Source organism: Salvelinus fontinalis, chromosome 21 (genome assembly GCF_029448725.1).
Source record: "Salvelinus fontinalis isolate EN_2023a chromosome 21, ASM2944872v1, whole genome shotgun sequence".
In the NCBI taxonomy this organism is placed as follows: domain Eukaryota; kingdom Metazoa; phylum Chordata; class Actinopteri; order Salmoniformes; family Salmonidae; genus Salvelinus; species Salvelinus fontinalis.
In genome coordinates this window covers 419,999-443,726 of record NC_074685.1, presented here as the reverse complement: position 1 = coordinate 443,726, position 23,728 = coordinate 419,999, and the positions used below count along the sequence as shown (strand labels likewise).

At 44.5% G+C, this 23,728-nt stretch overlaps 1 protein-coding gene across 1 annotated transcript in view; it reads left to right on the top strand.

Annotated features, from left to right (window-relative positions):
• The window catches only part of LOC129818032 (methyl-CpG-binding domain protein 2-like), a 163,833-nt gene that overhangs the window by 87,770 nt on the left and 52,335 nt on the right, over positions 1 to 23,728 (top strand). The window contains exon 4 of the mRNA XM_055873558.1: positions 23,563 to 23,653. Coding sequence (XP_055729533.1) covers positions 23,563 to 23,653 — 91 coding nt within the window. The remainder of the gene's footprint in view (positions 1 to 23,562; positions 23,654 to 23,728) is intronic.

Sequence of the window (23,728 nt, the reverse complement as noted above, 5' to 3'; positions counted from 1 at the left end):
TCTACCCTGAGTAGCAGACATGACAGACCACTAGGCCCAGTCTACCCTGAGTAGTTTAAATGACAGACCACTAGGCCCAGTCTACCCTGAGTAGTTTAAATGACAGACCACTAGGCCCAGTGTAATTGATGCGAAGGTGTAATTGATGCGAAGCTGTAATTGATGCGAAGCTGTAATTGATGCGAAGGTGTAATTGATGCGAGGGTGTAATTGATGCGAGGGTGTAATTGATGCGAAGGTGTAATTGATGCGAAGGTGTAATTGATGCGAAGGTGTAATTGATGCGAAGGTGTAATTGATGCGAAGGTGTAATTGATGCGAAGCTGTAATTGATGCGAAGGTGTAATTGATGCGAGGGTGTAATTGATGCGAAGGTGTAATTGATGCGAAGCTGTAATTGATGCGAAGCTGTAATTGATGCGAAGGTGTAATTGATGCGAAGGTGTAATTGATGCGAAGGTGTAATTGATGCGAAGGTGTAATTGATGCGAAGGTGTAATTGATGCGAAGGTGTAATTGATGCGAGGGTGTAATTGATGCGAAGCTGTAATTGATGCGAAGCTGTAATTGATGCGAAGGTGTAATTGATGCGAGGGTGTAATTGATGCGAGGGTGTAATTGATGCGAGGGTGTAATTGATGCGAAGGTGTAATTGATGCGAAGGTGTAATTGATGCGAGGGTGTAATTGATGCGAGGGTGTAATTGATGCGAAGGTGTAATTGATGCGAAGCTGTAATTGATGCGAAGCTGTAATTGATGCGAAGGTGTAATTGATGCGAGGGTGTAATTGATGCGAGGGTGTAATTGATGCAAAGGTGTAATTGATGCAAAGGTGTAATTGATGCAAAGGTGTAATTGATGCAAAGGTGTAATTGATGCAAAGGTGTAATTGATGCAAAGGTGTAATTGATACAAAGGTGTAATTGATGCAAAGGTGTAATTGATGCAAAGGTGTAATTGATGCAAAGGTGTAATTGATGCGAGGGTGTAATTGATGCGAGGGTGTAATTGATGCGAGGGTGTAATTGATGCGAGGGTGTAATTGATGCGAGGGTGTTATTGATGCGAAGGTGTAATTGATGCGAGGGTGTAATTGTTGCGAGGGTGTAATTGATGCGAGGGTGTAATTGATGCGAGGGTGTAATTGATGCGAAGGTGTAATTGTTGCGAGGGTGTAATTGATGCGAGGGTGTAATTGATGCGAGGGTGTAATTGATGCGAGGGTGTAATTGATGCGAGGGTGTAATTGATGCGAGGGTGTAATTGATGCGAGGGTGTAATTGATGCGAGGGTGTAATTGATGCGAGGGTGTAATTGATGCGAGGGTGTAATTGATGCGAGGGTGTAATTGATGCGAGGGTGTAATTGATGTGAGGGTGTAATTGATGTGAGGGTGTAATTGATGCAAAGGTGTAATTGTTGCGAGGGTGTAATTGTTGCGAGGGTGTAATTGTTGCGAGGGTGTAATTGTTGCGAGGGTGTAATTGTTGCGAGGGTGTAATTGACGCGAGGGTGTAATTGACGCAAAGGTGTAATTGACGCAAAGGTGTAATTGACGCGAAGGTGTAATTGATGTGAAGGTGGATGTTTTTGTGTGTGCTGCTCTTTTTTACTGTGATCAATAGCGGGTGTTTTGGTGTTCTTGTATCCGTGTGTGTGTGTGTGTGTGTGTGTGTGTGTGTGTGTGTGTGTGTGTGTGTGTGTCAGCTATTCAGCCAGTCACTTAGTCAGCCAGCCAGTCAATCAGCCAGCCAACCATTCACTTAGTCAGTTAGTCAGCCAGCCAGCCAGTCACTTAGTCAGCCAGTCAGTTAGTCAGCCAGCCAGTCAGTCACTTAGTCAGTCAGCCAGCCAGTCAGTCAGCAAGACAGTCACTTAGTCAGTCAGCTAGCCAGTCAGTCATTTAGTCAGCCAGCCAGCCAGTCACTTAGTCAGCCAGTCACTTAGTCAGCCAGCCAGCCAGCCAGTCAGTCACTTAGTCAGTCAACCAGCCAGCCAGGCACTTAGTCAGCCAGTCAGCCAGTTACTTAGTCAGTCAGTCAGCCAGCCAGTTAGTCAGCCAGCCAGCCAGTCACTTAGTCAGCCAGCCAGCCAGTTACTTAGTCAGTCAGTCAGCCAGCCAGCCGGTCACTTAGTCAGTCAGCCAGCCACTTAGTCAGCCGGCCAGTCACTTAGTCACTTAGTCAGTCAGCCAGTTAGTCAGTCAGCCAGTTAGTCAGTCAGCCAGTCAGCCAGCCACTTAGTCAGTCAGTCAGCCAGCCACTTAGTCAGTCAGTCAGCCAGTTAGTCAGTCAGTCAGTCAGTCAGTTAGTCAACCAGCCAGTCACGAGGAGGGTTATGGTAATGTATCAGGTAATTCTCTCTCTCTACCACCAATAAGCTGCTTCTGTGTCGTTGGGACAATCTGCCTACTCAGCAACTTCTGTTCCCATGACACCCACCCCATCTCCTTGTTGCCGGGGAGATCATTCTGTCCCCCTACACACACAGCTATGTCTTACTATACGTGTGAGAACTTTTTAGAGACCAACAATTGATTCCCATTCAAAATCATATTTTCCCTAACCCATAATGCAGTGCCTGACTAGTCACCACTGTCTAGTCCCCAACACCATTCAGTAACAGGCTTGGGCTGTGTTAACTAGTCACCACTGTCTAGTCCCCAACACCATTCAGTAACAGGCTTGGGCTGTGTTAACTAGTCACCACTGTCTAGTCCCCAACACCATTCAGTAACAGGCTTGGGCTGTGTTAACTAGTCACCACTGTCTAGTCCCCAACACCATTCAGTAACAGGCTTGGGCTGTGTTAACTAGTCACCACTGTCTAGTCCCCAACACCATTCAGTAACAGGCTTGGGCTGTGTTAACTAGTCACCACTGTCTAGTCCCCAACACCATTCAGTAACAGGCTTGGGCTGTGTTAACTAGTCACTACTGTCTAGTCCCCAACACCATTCAGTAACAGGCTTGGGCTGTGTTAACTAGTCACCACTGTCTAGTCCCCAACACCATTCAGTAACAGGCTTGGGCTGTGTTAACTAGTCACCACTGTCTAGTCCCCAACACCATTCAGTAACAGGCTTGGGCTGTGTTAACTAGTCACCACTGTCTAGTCCCCAACACCATTCAGTAACAGGCTTGGGCTGTGTTAACTAGTCCCCACTGTCTAGTCCCCAACACCATTCAGTAACAGGCTTGGGCTGTGTTAACTAGTCACCACTGTCTAGTCCCCAACACCATTCAGTAACGGGCTTGGGCTGTATTAACTAGTCACCACTGTCTAGTCCCCAACACCATTCAGTAACGGGCTTGGGCTGTGTTAACTAGTCACCACTGTCTAGTCCCCAACACCATTCAGTAACAGGCTTGGGCTGTGTTAACTAGTCACTACTGTCTAGTCCCCAACACCATTCAGTAACAGGCTTGGGCTGTGTTAACTAGTCACCACTGTCTAGTCCCAAACACCATTCAGTAACAGGCTTGGGCTGTGTTAACTAGTCCCCACTGTCTAGTCCCCAACACCATTCAGTAACAGGCTTGGGCTGTGTTAACTAGTCACCACTGTCTAGTCCCCAACACCATTCAGTAACAGGCTTGGGCTGTGTTAACTAGTCACCACTGTCTAGTCCCCAACACCATTCAGTAACAGGCTTGGGCTGTGTTAACTAGTCACCATTGTCTAGTCCCCAACACAACACCATTCAGTAACAGGCTTGGGCTGTGTTAACTAGTCACCACTGTCTAGTCCCCAACACCATTCAGTAACAGGCTTGGGCTGTGTTAACTAGTCACCACTGTCTAGTCCCCAACACCATTCAGTAACAGGCTTGGGCTGTGTTAACTAGTCACCACTGTCTAGTCCCCAACACCATTCAGTAACAGGCTTGGGCTGTGTTAACTAGTCACTACTGTCTAGTCCCCAACACCATTCAGTAACAGGCTTGGGCTGTGTTAACTAGTCACCACTGTCTAGTCCCAAACACCATTCAGTAACAGGCTTGGGCTGTGTTAACTAGTCCCCACTGTCTAGTCCCCAACACCATTCAGTAACAGGCTTGGGCTGTGTTAACTAGTCACCACTGTCTAGTCCCCAACACCATTCAGTAACAGGCTTGGGCTGTGTTAACTAGTCACCACTGTCTAGTCCCCAACACCATTCAGTAACAGGCTTGGGCTGTGTTAACTAGTCACCACTGTCTAGTCCCCAACACCATTCAGTAACAGGCTTGGGCTGTGTTAACTAGTCACCACTGTCTAGTCCCCAACACCATTCAGTAACAGGCTTGGGCTGTGTTAACTAGTCACCACTGTCTAGTCCCAAACACCATTCAGTAACAGGCTTGGGCTGTGTTAACTAGTCCCCACTGTCTAGTCCCCAACACCATTCAGTAACAGGCTTGGGCTGTGTTAACTAGTCACCACTGTCTAGTCCCCAACACCATTCAGTAACAGGCTTGGGCTGTGTTAACTAGTCACCACTGTCTAGTCCCCAACACCATTCAGTAACAGGCTTGGGCTGTGTTAACTAGTCACCACTGTCTAGTCCCCAACACCATTCAGTAACAGGCTTGGGCTGTGTTAACTAGTCACCACTGTCTAGTCCCCAACACCATTCAGTAACAGGCTTGGGCTGTGTTAACTAGTCACCACTGTCTAGTCCCCAACACAACACCATTCAGTAACAGGCTTGGGCTGTGTTAACTAGTCCCCACTGTCTAGTCCCCAACACCATTCAGTAACAGGCTTGGGCTGTGTTAACTAGTCACCACTGTCTAGTCCCCAACACCATTCAGTAACAGGCTTGGGCTGTGTTAACTAGTCACCACGGTCTAGTCCCCAACACCATTCAGTAACAGGCTTGGGCTGTGTTAACTAGTCACCACTGTCTAGTCCCCAACACCATTCAGTAACAGGCTTGGGCTGTGTTAACTAGTCACCACTGTCTAGTCCCCAACACAACACCATTTAGTAACAGGCTTGGGCTGTGTTAACTAGTCACCACTGTCTAGTCCCCAACACCATTCAGTAACAGGCTTGGGCTGTGTTAACTAGTCACCACTGTCTAGTCCCCAACACCATTCAGTAACAGGCTTGGGCTGTGTTAACTAGTCACCACTATCTAGTCCCCAACACAACACCATTCAGTAACAGGCTTGGGCTGTGTTAACTAGTCACTACTGTCTAGTCCCCAACACCATTCAGTAACAGGCTTGGGCTGTGTTAACTAGTCACCACTGTCTAGTCCCCAACACCATTCAGTAACAGGCTTGGGCTGTGTTAACTAGTCACCACTATCTAGTCCCCAACACAACACCATTCAGTAACAGGCTTGGGCTGTGTTAACTAGTCACTACTGTCTAGTCCCCAACACCATTCAGTAACAGGCTTGGGCTGTGTTAACTAGTCACCACTGTCTAGTCCCAAACACCATTCAGTAACAGGCTTGGGCTGTGTTAACTAGTCCCCACTGTCTAGTCCCCAACACAACACCATTCACTTACCATGACAACACTTCAGGCTCTCTACAGAGAGACAACAGACTACCGAGTCAAGGTGCTCCCTTCCCCTACCACTATCTGTGGTCTGAGGACAGTGAGGGACATTTGGACTAGCTGCTGTGTCTGAGGACAGTGAGGGACGTTTAGACTACCTGCTGTGTCTGTAGTCTGAGGACAGTGAGGGACATTTAGACTAGCTGCTGTGTCTGAGGACAGTGAGGGACGTTTAGACACTGTTAGGCTATATGTGTGAGACTGAGGCTGGCTGGCAGATAATGTGACATTAAGATGTGCTGCCTAATGAGGCTGTGAAGAAAATGGAGTGATCACACATTTATACATGGAACGAGGAGGAGGAATCCACTTAGTATTTGGACATTTTCATCTCCCACCGATGACTTCCCTGAGGATCTCCTCCCCTTCCTCCTCACCTCTCTACCCCTCCTCCTCTCCCTCCCCCTTCCTATACCTCTCTACCCTTCCCCTCACCTCTCTACCCCTCCTCCTCTCGCTCCCCCCACCTCCTCTCCCTCCCCCTTCCTATACCTCTCTACCCTTCCCCCTCACCTCTCTACCCCTCCTCCTCTCGCTCCCCCCACCTCCTCTCCCTCCCCCTTCCTATACCTCTCTACCCTTCCCCCTCACCTCTCTACCCCTCCTCCTCTCGCTCCCCCCCACCTCCTCTCCCTCCCCCTTCCTATACCTCTCTACCCTTCCTCCTCACCTCTCTACACCTCCTCCTCTCGCTTCCCCCACCTCCTCTCCCTCCCCTTCTTATACCTCTCTACCCCTCCTCCTCTCGCTCCCCTCCTCCTCATCTCGCTCCCCTCCTCCTCATCTCCCTCCCCTTCCTCATCACCTCTCTACCCCTCCTCCTCTCCCTCCCCCTTCCTATACCTCTCTACCCTTCCTCATCACCTCTCTACCCCTCCTATACCTCTCTCCCCTTCCTCCTCACCTCTCTACCCCTCCTCCTCTCACTCCCCCCTTCCTCATCTCCCTCCCCTTCCTCATCACCTCTCTACCCCTCCTCCTCTCCTCTCCATGAAGGCCTCCCACCTCCTCCTCTCGCTCCCCCCCTCCTCATCTCCCTCCCCTTCCTCATCACCTCTCTACCCCTCCTCCTCTCCTCTCCACGAAGGCCTCCCCCCTCCTCCTCTCCCCTGGAATAAGGGATGGACTTTGGATCACTGACCTTATCAAGCAGCTAACATTTTGGTCCAGCGCTTTAGAAAGACCCCTCCTCCTTTACTTTTCACTAATAGCTCAGACACACCGGTAGGATTTGTCAAACGTTTGCCTGCCGACAGTACTTAGCACCTCTGAACAGAGTGTAGTCAGTTAATCTCTTTTTGTTTTTTTGTTCACACAGCAAAGACCTTGGACGACGTCAGCCGCTCAGCCTTGTTAAAATACTCCAAACCAGAGGGTGGCAGTAGCGTTGTTTGGCAATGCTTATCCGTGCATATTGCGTATGGTCCAGATTCAAGCTATCAGCGCTAATATTGCTATTTTGTAGAAAGACGTTGTTATTACTCGCCAGTTGGTCACGACTAGATAACTACCGAGCAAGATGATGAATAAAACAATCAAATGCACTCTCCATACTCCCATATTGCCAGTGCCAGCCCATAGCCAAATGTTTAACTATTTAGCTAACGATAGCTAGCACAATATAGCTATCTAGCTAGCTAAGGACACTGCACTAACATCGGCAGCTAACACAGGCAACTTTTTTATGGAAACTAGCTAATCAATTGTGATGTCATTATAATGTCAATACTAGCTACAGTAGTTAGCTATTTTGGAGGAAGTATTTAGTGTTGTGTGCATTGGGTCTGTGCACTTAACTAGCTACCATCCCATAGCCTACATTGCATATGAAGTGTGACTGGCTCATCTATGGATGTACTGAGAAAACAACCTATTTTTACTTTCCTTTTGTGTTGGCTTTGGGCTCTCTGATTGGCTCAAAGTCCAGTTGTTGGACACCTGACGAGTATTACAATTCTACAAGTAGAAACGGAAGGTTGGTCGCTACCGGTTCCGCACGCAGCAAGTACTGCTTCTGTTCTAGCAAGAGAAGGAACGGCCTTCCACTGTGACGAGTACCTAGCAGCAGTCTATCTGTAGCGAGATTCTCTGTGTGTTTCATGCTTCAAGGCCAGAGAGAAAGAGATTCCTTCGCTGCTCTTTCGTCTGCTGCTGCTGTTACTGGCATACACATAAATACACATCACATACTTAACCCTGATGTTAAAGGGATGTCAAATACTAGATGCCCACGAGATGCTTATAAGATATCCCACTATGCCCTCAGACAAACGATCAAACAGATTGAATCCTACTACACCTGCTATGATGTGCGTCGGATGTGGCAGGGCTTGAAAACTATTACGGACTCCAAAGGGAAACCCAGCCGAGAGCTGCCCAGTGACACAAGCCTACCAGACGAGCTAAATGCCTTTCATGCTCGTTTCGAGGCAAACAACACTGAAGCATGCATGAGAGCACCAGCTGTTCCGGAAGACTGCGTGATCACGCTCTCCGTAGCCGATGTGAGCAAGACCTTCAAAACAGGTCATCATTCACAAAGCCGCTCGGCCAGGCGGATTACCAGGACGTGTACTCAAAGCATGTGCGGACCAACTGTCAAGTGTCTTCACTGATATTTTCAACCTCTCCCTGACCGAGTCTGTAACACCTACATGTTTCAAACAGATCACCATAGTCCCTGTGCCCAAGATAGGAAAGGTAACCTGCCTAAGTAGCACGTTGGTAGCCATGAAGTGCTTTGAAAGGCTGGTCATGGCTCACAACACCATCATGCCGGAAACCCTAGACCCACTCCAATTTGCATACCGCCCCAACAGATCCACAGATGACGCAATCTCAATCATAATCCACACTGCCCTTTCCCACCTGGACAAAAGGAACACCTATGTGAGAATGCAGTTCATTGACTACAGCTCAGCGTTCTACACCATAGTACCCTCAAAGTAATCACTAAGCTAAGGACCCTGGGACTAAACACCTCCCACTGCGCAAGACAAAGGAGCTGATCGTGGACTACAGGAAAAGGAGGGCTGAACATTGACATCGACTGGGCTGTAGTGGAGCGGATCCCTATAGCTGTCTCAGAGATAGCTAGGCCCCTCCCTTTAACGCTCTCGGAGATAGCTAGGCTCCTCTATATCCTATATAACTACTGTCTACACACACCATCCTATATAACTACTGTCTATACACACCATCCTATATAACTACTGTCTATACACACCATCCTATATAACTACTGTCTATACACACCATCCTATATAACTACTGTCTATACACACCATCCTATATAACTACTGTCTATACACACCATCCTATATAACTACTGTCTATACACACCATCCTATATAACTACTGTCTATACACACCATCCTATATAACTACTGTCTATACACACCACCCTATATAACTACTGTCCATACTTTCTATACACACCATCCTATATAACTACTGTCTATACACACCATCCTATATAACTACTGTCTATCACACCATCCTATATAACTATTGTCTATACACACCGTCCTATATAACTACTGTCTATACACACCATCCTATATAACTACTGTCTATACACACCATCCTATATAACTACTGTCCATACTGTCTATACACACCATCCTATATAACTACTGTCCATACTTTCTATACACACCATCATATATTTCTATATTTATATTCTGGACTCTGACGTTGCTTGTTCTGATATTTCTTAACTTCTTTATTTTGACTTCTGGATTATGTGAGTTTTGTTTTCTATTGTTAGGTATTATCACTGGACTGTAGGAGGTAGAAACACAAGCATATCACTGCACTGTTGGAGGTAGAAACACAAGCATATCACTGTACTGTAGGAGGTAGAAACACAAGCATATCACTGGACTGTTGGAGGTAGAAACACAAGCATATCACTGGACTGTAGGAGGTAGAAACACAAGCATATCCCTACACTGTTGGAGGTAGAAACACAAGCATATCACTGCACTGTTGGAGGTAGAAACACAAGCATATCACTGTACTGTTGGAGGTAGAAACACAAGCATATCACTGCACTGTTGGAGGTAGAAACACAAGCATATCACTGTACTGTAGGAGGTAGAAACACAAGCAAATCACTGCACTGTTGGAGGTAGAAACACAAGCATATCACTGGACTGTAGGAGGTAGAAACACAAGCATATCACTGTACTGTAGGAGGTAGAAACACAAGCATATCACTGCACTGTTGGAGGTAGAAACACAAGCATATCACTGGACTGTAGGAGGTAGAAACACAAGCATATCACTGCACTGTTGGAGGTAGAAACATAAGCATATCACTGGACTGTAGGAGGTAGAAACACAAGCATATCACTGTACTGTTGGAGGTAGAACCACAAGCATATCACTGTACTGTTGGAGGTAGAACCACAAGCATATCACTGTACTGTAGGAGGTAGAAACACAAGCATATCACTGCACTGATGGAGGTAGAAACACAAGCATATCACTGTACTGTTGGAGGTAGAAACACACGCATATCACTGTACTGTTTGAGGTAGAAACACAAGCATATCACTGTACTGTTGGAGGTAGAAACACAAGCATATCACTGTACTGTTGGAGGTAGAAACACAAGCATATCACTGTACTGTAGGAGGTAGAAACACAAGCATATCACTGCACTGTTGGAGGTAGAAACACAAGCATATCACTGTACTGTTGGAGGTAGAAACACAAACATATCACTGTACTGTAGGAGGTAGAAACACAAGCATATCACTGTACTGTTGGAGGTAGAAAGACAAGCATATCACTGTACTGTAGGAGGTAGAAACACAAGCATATCACTGCACTGTTGGAGGTAGAAACACAAGCATATCACTGTACTGTTGGAGGTAGAAACACAAGCATATCACTGCACTGTTGGAGGTAGAAACACAAGCATATCACTGCACTGTTGGAGGTAGAAACACAAGCATATCACTGGACTGTAGGAGGTAGAAACACAAGCATATCACTGTACTGTTGGAGGTAGAAACACAAGCATATCACTGTACTGTAGGAGGTAGAAACACAAGCATATCACTGTACTGTTGGAGGTAGAAACACAAGCATATCACTGAAATGTAGGAGGTAGAAACACACGCATATCACTGTACTGTTGGAGATAGAAACAAAGCATATCACTGGACTGTAGGAGGTAGAAACACAAGCATATCACTGCACTGTTGGAGGTAGAAACACAAGCATATCACTGCACTGTTGGAGGTAGAAACAAAGCATATCACTGTACTGTTGGAGATAGAAACAAAGCATATCACTGGACTGTAGGAGGTAGAAACACAAGCATATCACTGCACTGTTGGAGGTAGAAACACACGCATATCACTGTACTGTTGGAGGTAGAACCACAAGCATATCACTGTACTGTAGGAGGTAGAAACACAAGCATATCACTGCACTGTTGGAGGTAGAAACACAAGCATATCACTGTACTGTTGGAGGTAGAAACACAAGCATATCACTGTACTGTTGGAGGTAGAAACACAAGCATATCACTGTACTGTTGGAGGTAGAAACACAAGCATATCACTGGACTGTTGGAGGTAGAAACACAAGCATATCACTGTACTGTTGGAGGTAGAAACACAAGCATATCACTGGACTGTTGGAGGTAGAAACACAAGCATATCACTGGACTGTAGGAGGTAGAAACACAAGCATATCACTGTACTGTAGGAGGTAGAAACACAAGCATATAGCTGTATTGTTGGAGGTAGAAACACAAGCATATCACTGTACTGTTGGAGGTAGAAACACAAGCATATCACTGTACTGTTGGAGGTAGAAACACAAGCATATCACTGGACTGTAGGAGGTAGAAACACAAGCATATCCCTACACTGTTGGAGGTAGAAACACAAGCATATCACTGTACTGTTGGAGGTAGAAACACAAGCATATCACTCTACTGTAGGAGGTAGAAACACAAGCATATCCCTACACTGTTGGAGGTAGAAACACAAGCATATCACTGCACTGTTGGAGGTAGAAACACAAGCATATCACTGTACTATTGGAGGTAGAAACACAAGCATATCACTGCACTGTTGAAAGTAGAAACAAAAGCATATCACTGTACTGTAGGAGGTAGAAACACAAGCAAATCACTGCACTGTTGGAGGTAGAAACACAAGCATATCACTGGACTGTAGGAGGTAGAAACACAAGCATATCACTGTACTGTAGGAGGTAGAAACACAAGCATATCACTGCACTGTTGGAGGTAGAAACACAAGCATATCACTGGACTGTAGGAGGTAGAAACACAAGCATATCACTGCACTGTTGGAGGTAGAAACATAAGCATATCACTGGACTGTAGGAGGTAGAAACACAAGCATATCACTGTACTGTTGGAGGTAGAACCACAAGCATATCAGTGTACTGTTGGAGGTAGAACCACAAGCATATCACTGTACTGTAGGAGGTAGAAACACAAGCATATCACTGCACTGATGGAGGTAGAAACACAAGCATATCACTGTACTGTTGGAGGTAGAAACACACGCATATCACTGTACTGTTGGAGGTAGAAACACAAGCATATCACTGTACTGTTGGAGGTAGAAACACAAGCATATCACTGTACTGTTGGAGGTAGAAACACAAGCATATCACTGTACTGTTATAGGTAGAAACACAAGCATATCACTGGACTGTAGGAGGTAGAAACACAAGCATATCACTGCACTGTAGGAGGTAGAAACACAAGCATAACACTGCACTGTTGGAGGTAGAAACACAAGCATATCACTGGACTGTTGGAGGTAGAAACACAAACATATCACTGTACTGTAGGAGGTAGAAACACAAGCATATCACTGTACTGTTGGAGGTAGAAAGACAAGCATATCACTTTACTGTAGGAGGTAGAAACACAAGCATATCACTGCACTGTTGGAGGTAGAAACACAAGCATATCACTGTACTGTTGGAGGTAGAAACACAAGCATATCACTGCACTGTTGGAGGTAGAAACACAAGCATATCACTGCACTGTTGGAGGTAGAAACACAAGCATATCACTGGACTGTAGGAGGTAGAAACACAAGCATATCACTGTACTGTTGGAGGTAGAAACACAAGCATATCACTGTACTGTAGGAGGTAGAAACACAAGCATATCACTGTACTGTTGGAGGTAGAAACACAAGCATATCACTGAAATGTAGGAGGTAGAAACACACGCATATCACTGTACTGTTGGAGATAGAAACAAAGCATATCACTGGACTGTAGGAGGTAGAAACACAAGCATATCACTGCACTGTTGGAGGTAGAAACACAAGCATATCACTGCACTGTTGGAGGTAGAAACAAAGCATATCACTGTACTGTTGGAGATAGAAACAAAGCATATCACTGGACTGTAGGAGGTAGAAACACAAGCATATCACTGCACTGTTGGAGGTAGAAACACACGCATATCACTGTACTGTTGGAGGTAGAACCACAAGCATATCACTGTACTGTAGGAGGTAGAAACACAAGCATATCACTGTACTGTTGGAGGTAGAACCACAAGCATATCACTGTACTGTTGGAGGTAGAACCACAAGCATATCACTGTACTGTAGGAGGTAGAAACACAAGCATATCACTGCACTGATGGAGGTAGAAACACAAGCATATCACTGTACTGTTGGAGGTAGAAACACACGCATATCACTGTACTGTTGGAGGTAGAAACACAAGCATATCACTGTACTGTTGGAGGTAGAAACACAAGCATATCACTGCACTGTTGGAGGTAGAAACACAAGCATATCACTGGACTGTTGGAGGTAGAAACACAAGCATATCACTGGACTGTAGGAGGTAGAAACACAAGCATATCACTGTACTGTTGGAGGTAGAAACACAAGCATATCACTGTACTGTAGGAGGTAGAAACACAAGCATATCACTGTACTGTTGGAGGTAGAAACACAAGCATATCACTGAAATGTAGGAGGTAGAAACACACGCATATCACTGTACTGTTGGAGATAGAAACAAAGCATATCACTGGACTGTAGGAGGTAGAAACACAAGCATATCACTGCACTGTTGGAGGTAGAAACACAAGCATATCACTGCACTGTTGGAGGTAGAAACAAAGCATATCACTGGACTGTAGGAGGTAGAAACACAAGCATATCACTGCACTGTTGGAGGTAGAAACACACGCATATCACTGTACTGTTGGAGGTAGAACCACAAGCATATCACTGTACTGTAGGAGGTAGAAACACAAGCATATCACTGCACTGTTGGAGGTAGAAACACAAGCATATCACTGTACTGTTGGAGGTAGAAACACAAGCATATCACTGTACTGTTGGAGGTAGAAACACAAGCATATCACTGTACTGTAGGAGGTAGAAACACAAGCATATCACTGCACTTTAGGAGGTAGAAACACAAGCATATCACTGTACTGTTATAGGTAGAACCACAAGCATATCACTGTACTGTAGGAGGTAGAAACACAAGCATATCACTGCACTGTTGGAGGTAGAAACACAAGCATATCACTGTACTGTAGGAGGTAGAAACACAAGCATATCACTGTACTGTTGGAGGTAGAAACACAAGCATATCACTGTACTGTTGGAGGTAGAAACACAAGCATATCACTGCACTGTTGGAGGTAGAAACACAAGCATATCACTGTACTGTAGGAGGTAGAAACACAAGCAAATCACTGCACTGTTGGAGGTAGAAACACAAGCATATCACTGGACTGTAGGAGGTAGAAACACAAGCATATCACTGTACTGTAGGAGGTAGAAACACAAGCATATCACTGCACTGTTGGAGGTAGAACCACAAGCATATCACTGGACTGTAGGAGGTAGAAACACAAGCATATCACTGCACTGATGGAGGTAGAAACACAAGCATATCACTGTACTGTTGGAGGTAGAAACACACGCATATCACTGTACTGTTGGAGGTAGAAACACAAGCATATCACTGTACTGTTGGAGGTAGAAACACAAGCATATCACTGTACTGTTGGAGGTAGAAACACAAGCATATCACTGTACTGTTATAGGTAGAAACACAAGCATATCACTGGACTGTAGGAGGTAGAAACACAAGCATATCACTGCACTGTAGGAGGTAGAAACACAAGCATAACACTGCACTGTTGGAGGTAGAAACACAAGCATATCACTGGACTGTTGGAGGTAGAAACACAAACATATCACTGTACTGTAGGAGGTAGAAACACAAGCATATCACTGTACTGTTGGAGGTAGAAAGACAAGCATATCACTTTACTGTAGGAGGTAGAAACACAAGCATATCACTGCACTGTTGGAGGTAGAAACACAAGCATATCACTGTACTGTTGGAGGTAGAAACACAAGCATATCACTGCACTGTTGGAGGTAGAAACACAAGCATATCACTGTACTGTTGGAGGTAGAAACACAAGCATATCACTGTACTGTAGGAGGTAGAAACACAAGCATATCCCTACACTGTTGGAGGTAGAAACACAAGCATATCACTGCACTGTTGGAGGTAGAAACACAAGCATATCACTGTACTGTTGGAGGTAGAAACACAAGCATATCACTGCACTGTTGAAAGTAGAAACAAAAGCATATCACTGTACTGTAGGAGGTAGAAACACAAGCAAATCACTGCACTGTTGGAGGTAGAAACACAAGCATATCACTGGACTGTAGGAGGTAGAAACACAAGCATATCACTGTACTGTAGGAGGTAGAAACACAAGCATATCACTGCACTGTTGGAGGTAGAAACACAAGCATATCACTGGACTGTAGGAGGTAGAAACACAAGCATATCACTGCACTGTTGGAGGTAGAAACATAAGCATATCACTGGACTGTAGGAGGTAGAAACACAAGCATATCACTGTACTGTTGGAGGTAGAACCACAAGCATATCACTGTACTGTTGGAGGTAGAACCACAAGCATATCACTGTACTGTAGGAGGTAGAAACACAAGCATATCACTGCACTGATGGAGGTAGAAACACAAGCATATCACTGTACTGTTGGAGGTAGAAACACACGCATATCACTGTACTGTTGGAGGTAGAAACACAAGCATATCACTGTACTGTTGGAGGTAGAAACACAAGCATATCACTGTACTGTTATAGGTAGAAACACAAGCATATCACTGGACTGTAGGAGGTAGAATCACAAGCATATCACTGCACTGTAGGAGGTAGAAACACAAGCATAACACTGCACTGTTGGAGGTAGAAACACAAGCATATCACTGGACTGTTGGAGGTAGAAACACAAACATATCACTGTACTGTAGGAGGTAGAAACACAAGCATATCACTGTACTGTTGGAGGTAGAAAGACAAGCATATCACTTTACTGTAGGAGGTAGAAACACAAGCATATCACTGCACTGTTGGAGGTAGAAACACAAGCATATCACTGTACTGTTGGAGGTAGAAACACAAGCATATCACTGCACTGTTGGAGGTAGAAACACAAGCATATCACTGTACTGTTGGAGGTAGAAACACAAGCATATCACTGTACTGTTATAGGTAGAAACACAAGCATATCACTGGACTGTAGGAGGTAGAAACACAAGCATATCACTGCACTGTAGGAGGTAGAAACACAAGCATAACACTGCACTGTTGGAGGTAGAAACACAAGCATATCACTGGACTGTTGGAGGTAGAAACACAAACATATCACTGTACTGTAGGAGGTAGAAGCACAAGCATATCACTGTACTGTTGGAGGTAGAAAGACAAGCATATCACTTTACTGTAGGAGGTAGAAACACAAGCATATCACTGCACTGTTGGAGGTAGAAACACAAGCATATCACTGTACTGTTGGAGGTAGAAACACAAGCATATCACTGCACTGTTGGAGGTAGAAACACAAGCATATCACTGTACTGTTGGAGGTAGAAACACAAGCATATCACTGTACTGTTATAGGTAGAAACACAAGCATATCACTGGACTGTAGGAGGTAGAAACACAAGCATATCACTGCACTGTAGGAGGTAGAAACACAAGCATAACACTGCACTGTTGGAGGTAGAAACACAAGCATATCACTGGACTGTTGGAGGTAGAAACACAAACATATCACTGTACTGTAGGAGGTAGAAACACAAGCATATCACTGTACTGTTGGAGGTAGAAAGACAAGCATATCACTTTACTGTAGGAGGTAGAAACACAAGCATATCACTGCACTGTTGGAGGTAGAAACACAAGCATATCACTGTACTGTTGGAGGTAGAAACACAAGCATATCACTGCACTGTTGGAGGTAGAAACACAAGCATATCACTGTACTGTTGGAGGTAGAAACACAAGCATATCACTGTACTGTAGGAGGTAGAAACACAAGCATATCCCTACACTGTTGGAGGTAGAAACACAAGCATATCACTGTACTTTTGGAGGTAGAAACACAAGCATATCACTGCACTGTTGGAGGTAGAAACACAAGCATATCACTGTACTGTTGGAGGTAGAAACACAAGCATATCACTGCATTGTTGAAAGTAGAAACAAAAGCATATCACTGTACTGTAGGAGGTAGAAACACAAGCAAATCACTGCACTGTTGGAGGTAGAAACACAAGCATATCACTGGACTGTAGGAGGTAGAAACACAAGCATATCACTGTACTGTAGGAGGTAGAAACACAAGCATATCACTGCACTGTTGGAGGTAGAAACACAAGCATATCACTGGACTGTAGGAGGTAGAAACACAAGCATATCACTGCACTGTTGGAGGTAGAAACATAAGCATATCACTGGACTGTAGGAGGTAGAAACACAAGCATATCACTGTACTGTTGGAGGTAGAACCACAAGCATATCACTGTACTGTTGGAGGTAGAACCACAAGCATATCACTGTACTGTAGGAGGTAGAAACACAAGCATATCACTGCACTGATGGAGGTAGAAACACAAGCATATCACTGTACTGTTGGAGGTAGAAACACACGCATATCACTGTACTGTTGGAGGTAGAAACACAAGCATATCACTGTACTGTTGGAGGTAGAAACACAAGCATATCACTGTACTGTTGGAGGTAGAAACACAAGCATATCACTGTACTGTTATAGGTAGAAACACAAGCATATCACTGGACTGTAGGAGGTAGAAACACAAGCATATCACTGCACTGTAGGAGGTAGAAACACAAGCATAACACTGCACTGTTGGAGGTAGAAACACAAGCATATCACTGGACTGTTGGAGGTAGAAACACAAACATATCACTGTACTGTAGGAGGTAGAAACACAAGCATATCACTGTACTGTTGGAGGTAGAAAGACAAGCATATCACTTTACTGTAGGAGGTAGAAACACAAGCATATCACTGCACTGTTGGAGGTAGAAACACAAGCATATCACTGTACTGTTGGAGGTAGAAACACAAGCATATCACTGCACTGTTGGAGGTAGAAACACAAGCATATCACTGCACTGTTGGAGGTAGAAACACAAGCATATCACTGGACTGTAGGAGGTAGAAACACAAGCATATCACTGTACTGTTGGAGGTAGAAACACAAGCATATCACTGTACTGTAGGAGGTAGAAACACAAGCATATCACTGTACTGTTGGAGGTAGAAACACAAGCATATCACTGAAATGTAGGAGGTAGAAACACACGCATATCACTGTACTGTTGGAGATAGAAACAAAGCATATCACTGGACTGTAGGAGGTAGAAACACAAGCATATCACTGCACTGTTGGAGGTAGAAACACAAGCATATCACTGCACTGTTGGAGGTAGAAACAAAGCATATCACTGTACTGTTGGAGATAGAAACAAAGCATATCACTGGACTGTAGGAGGTAGAAACACAAGCATATCACTGCACTGTTGGAGGTAGAAACACACGCATATCACTGTACTGTTGGAGGTAGAACCACAAGCATATCACTGTACTGTAGGAGGTAGAAACACAAGCATATCACTGCACTGTTGGAGGTAGAAACACAAGCATATCACTGTACTGTTGGAGGTAGAAACACAAGCATATCACTGTACTGTTGGAGGTAGAAACACAAGCATATCACTGTACTGTAGGAGGTAGAAACACAAGCATATCACTGCACTTTAGGAGGTAGAAACACAAGCATATCACTGTACTGTTATAGGTAGAACCACAAGCATATCACTGTACTGTAGGAGGTAGAAACACAAGCATATCACTGCACTGTTGGAGGTAGAAACACAAGCATATCACTGTACTGTAGGAGGTAGAAACACAAGCATATCACTGTACTGTTGGAGGTAGAAACACAAGCATATCACTGTACTGTTGGAGGTAGAAACACAAGCATATCACTGCACTGTTGGAGGTAGAAACACAAGCATATCACTGTACTGTAGGAGGTAGAAACACAAGCAAATCACTGCACTGTTGGAGGTAGAAACACAAGCATATCACTGGACTGTAGGAGGTAGAAACACAAGCATATCACTGTACTGTAGGAGGTAGAAACACAAGCATATCACTGCACTGTTGGAGGTAGAACCACAAGCATATCACTGGACTGTAGGAGGTAGAAACACAAGCATATCACTGCACTGATGGAGGTAGAAACACAAGCATATCACTGTACTGTTGGAGGTAGAAACACACGCATATCACTGTACTGTTGGAGGTAGAAACACAAGCATATCACTGTACTGTTGGAGGTAGAAACACAAGCATATCACTGTACTGTTGGAGGTAGAAACACAAGCATATCACTGTACTGTTATAGGTAGAAACACAAGCATATCACTGGACTGTAGGAGGTAGAAACACAAGCATATCACTGCACTGTAGGAGGTAGAAACACAAGCATAACACTGCACTGTTGGAGGTAGAAACACAAGCATATCACTGGACTGTTGGAGGTAGAAACACAAACATATCACTGTACTGTAGGAGGTAGAAACACAAGCATATCACTGTACTGTTGGAGGTAGAAAGACAAGCATATCACTTTACTGTAGGAGGTAGAAACACAAGCATATCACTGCACTGTTGGAGGTAGAAACACAAGCATATCACTGTACTGTTGGAGGTAGAAACACAAGCATATCACTGCACTGTTGGAGGTAGAAACACAAGCATATCACTGCACTGTTGGAGGTAGAAACACAAGCATATCACTTGACTGTAGGAGGTAGAAACACAAGCATATCACTGTACTGTTGGAGGTAGAAACACAAGCATATCACTGTACTGTAGGAGGTAGAAACACAAGCATATCACTGTACTGTTGGAGGTAGAAACACAAGCATATCACTGAAATGTAGGAGGTAGAAACACACGCATATCACTGTACTGTTGGAGATAGAAACAAAGCATATCACTGGACTTTAGGAGGTAGAAACACAAGCATATCACTGCACTGTTGGAGGTAGAAACACAAGCATATCACTGCACTGTTGGAGGTAGAAACAAAGCATATCACTGTACTGTTGGAGATAGAAACAAAGCATATCACTGGACTGTAGGAGGTAGAAACACAAGCATATCACTGCACTGTTGGAGGTAGAAACACACGCATATCACTGTACTGTTGGAGGTAGAACCACAAGCATATCACTGTACTGTAGGAGGTAGAAACACAAGCATATCACTGCACTGTTGGAGGTAGAAACACAAGCATATCACTGTACTGTTGGAGGTAGAAACACAAGCATATCACTGTACTGTTGGAGGTAGAAACACAAGCATATCACTGTACTGTTGGAGGTAGAAACACAAGCATATCACTGGACTGTTGGAGGTAGAAACACAAGCATATCACTGTACTGTTGGAGGTAGAAACACAAGCATATCACTGTACTGTTGGAGGTAGAAACACAAGCATATCACTGCACTGTTTGAGGTAGAAACACAAGCATATCACTGTACTGTAGGAGGTAGAAACACAAGCATATCACTGTACTGTTGGAGGTAGAAACACAAGCATATCACTGCACTGATGGAGGGTAGAAACACAAGCATATCACTGAACTGTTGGTGGTAGAAACACAAGCATATCACTGCACTGTAGGAGGTAGAAACACAAGCATATCACTGCACTTTAGGAGGTAGAAACACAAGCATATCACTGCACTGTTATAGGTAGAACCACAAGCATATCACTGTACTGTAGGAGGTAGAAACACAAGCATATCACTGCACTGTTGGAGGTAGAAACACAAGCATATCACTGTACTGTAGGAGGTAGAAACACAAGCATATCACTGTACTGTTGGAGGTAGAAACACAAGCATATCACTGTACTGTAGGAGGTAGAAACACAAGCATATCACTGCACTGTTGGAGGTAGAAACACAAGCATATCACTGTACTGTTGGAGGTAGAAACACAAGCATATCACTGCACTGTTGGAGGTAGAAACACAAGCATATCACTGTACTTTTGGAGGTAGAAACACAAGCATATCACTGTACTGTTGGAGGGAGAAACACAAGCATATCACTGGACTGTAGGAGGTAGAAACACAAGCATATCACTGCACTGTTGGAGGTAGAAACACAAGCATATCACTGTACTGTTGGAGGTAGAAACACAAGCATATCACTGTACTGTAGGAGGTAGAAACACAAGCATATCACTGCAATGTAGGAGGTAGAAACACACACATATCACTGTACTGTTGGAGATAGAAACAAAGCATATCACTGGACTGTAGGAGGTAGAAACACAAGCATATCACTGCACTGTTGGAGGTAGAAACACAAGCATATCACTGTACTGTTGGAGGTAGAAACACAAGCATATCACTGTACTGTTGGAGGTAGAACCACAAGCATATCACTGTACTGTTGGAGGTAGAAACACAAGCATATCACTGTACTGTTGGAGGTAGAAACACAAGCATATCACTGGACTGTTGGAGGTAGAAACACAAGCATATCACTGCACTGTTGGAGGTAGAAACAAGCATATCACTGCACTGTTGGAGGTAGAAACAAAGCATATCACTGTACTGTTGGAGATTGAAACAAAGCATATCACTGGACTGTAGGAGGTAGAAACACAAGCATATCACTGCACTGTTGGAGGTAGAAACACAAGCATATCACTGTACTGTTGGAGGTAGAAACACAAGCATGTCACTGCACTGTTGGAGGTAGAAACACAAGCATATCACTGCACTGATGGAGGGTAGAAACACAAGCATATCACTGTACTGTTGGAGATAGAAACAAAGCATATCACTGGACTGTAGGAGGTAGAAACACAAGCATATCACTGTACTGTTGGAGATAGAAACAAAGCATATCACTGGACTGTAGGAGGTAGAAACACAAGCATATCACTGCACTGTTGGAGGTAGAAACACACGCATATCACTGTACTGTTGGAGATAGAAACAAAGCATATCACTGGACTGTAGGAGGTAGAAACACAAGCATATCACTGCACTGTTGGAGGTAGAAACACAAGCATATCACTGCACTGTTGGAGGGAGAAACACAAGCATATCACTGTACTGTAGGAGATAGAAACAAAGCATATCACTGGACTGTAGGAGGTAGAAACACAAGCATATCACTGTACTGTAGGAGGTAGAAACACAAGCATATCACTGGACTGTTGGAGATAGAAACAAAGCATATCACTGGACTGTAGGAGGTAGAAACACAAGCATATCACTGCACTGTTGGAGGTAGAAACACAAGCATATCACTGTACTGTTGGAGGTAGAAACACAAGCATATCACTGCACTGTTGGAGGTAGAAACACAAGCATATCACTGCACTGTTGGAGGTAGAAACACAAGCATATCACTGCACTGTTGGAGGTAGAAACACAAGCATATCACTGGACTGTAGGAGGTAGAAACACAAGCATATCACTGTACTGTTGGAGATAGAAACAAAGCATATCACTGCACTGTTGGAGGTAGAAACACAAGCATATCACTGCACTGTTGGAGGGAGAAACACAAGCATATCACTGTACTGTAGGAGGTAGAAACACAAGCATATCACTGCACTGTTGGAGGTAGAAACACAAGCATATCACTGCACTGTTGGAGGGAGAAACACAAGCATATCACTGTACTGTAGGAGGGAGAAACACAAGCATATCACTGTATTGTTGGAGATAGAAACAAAGCATATCACTGCACTGTTGGAGGTAGAAACACAAGCATATCACTGCACTGTTGGAAGGAGAAACACAAGCATATCACTGGACTGTAGGAGATAGAAACAAAGCATATCACTGCACTGTTGGAGGTAGAAACACAAGCATATCACTGCACTGTTGGAGGGAGAAACACAAGCATATCACTGGACTGTAGGAGGTAGAAACACAAGCATATCACTGTACTGTAGGAGATAGAAACAAAGCATATCACTGCACTGTTGGAGGTAGAAACACAAGCATATCCCTACACTGATGGAGGGTAGAAACACAAGCATATCACTGTACTGTTTCCTCTCCTGTTCTCATCACCCCTCTGTTTCCTCTCCTCATCTCATCACCCTTCTGTTTCCTGTTCTCATCACCCCTCTGTTTCCTCTCCTGTTCTCATCACCCCTCGGTTTCCTTTCCTGTTCTCATCACCCCTCTGTTTCCTCTCCTCATCTCATCACCCCTCTGTTTCCTCTCCTGTTCTCATCACCCCTCTGTTTCCTCTCCTGTTCTCATCACCCCTCTGTTTCCTCTCCTCATCTCATCACCCCTCTGTTTCCTCTCCTGTTCTCATCACCCCTCTGTTTCCTCTCCTGTTCTCATCACCCCTCGGTTTCTTTTCCTGTTCTCATCACCCCTCTGTTTCCTCTCCTGTTCTCATCACCCCTCGGTTTCCTTTCCTGTTCTCATCACCCCTCTGTTTCCTCTCCTCATCTCATCACCTCTGTTTCCTCTCCTCCTCTCCTCATCTCATCACCTGTTTCCTCTCCTCCTCTCCTCATCTCATCACCTGTCTGTTGTGTTTGCAGCTGTTCTGGGAGAAGCGGTTGAAAGGCCTGAGGGCGTCAGACAGCACAGAAGAGGTCCTCAGGACCATGGAGCTTCCCAAGGGTTTAACAAGTAGGAGCTTGTTAGTCTCTCTGTTTATGTCTCTGATGTTAATAATAGGCCATCGTTCATGTTATAGTTCTATAT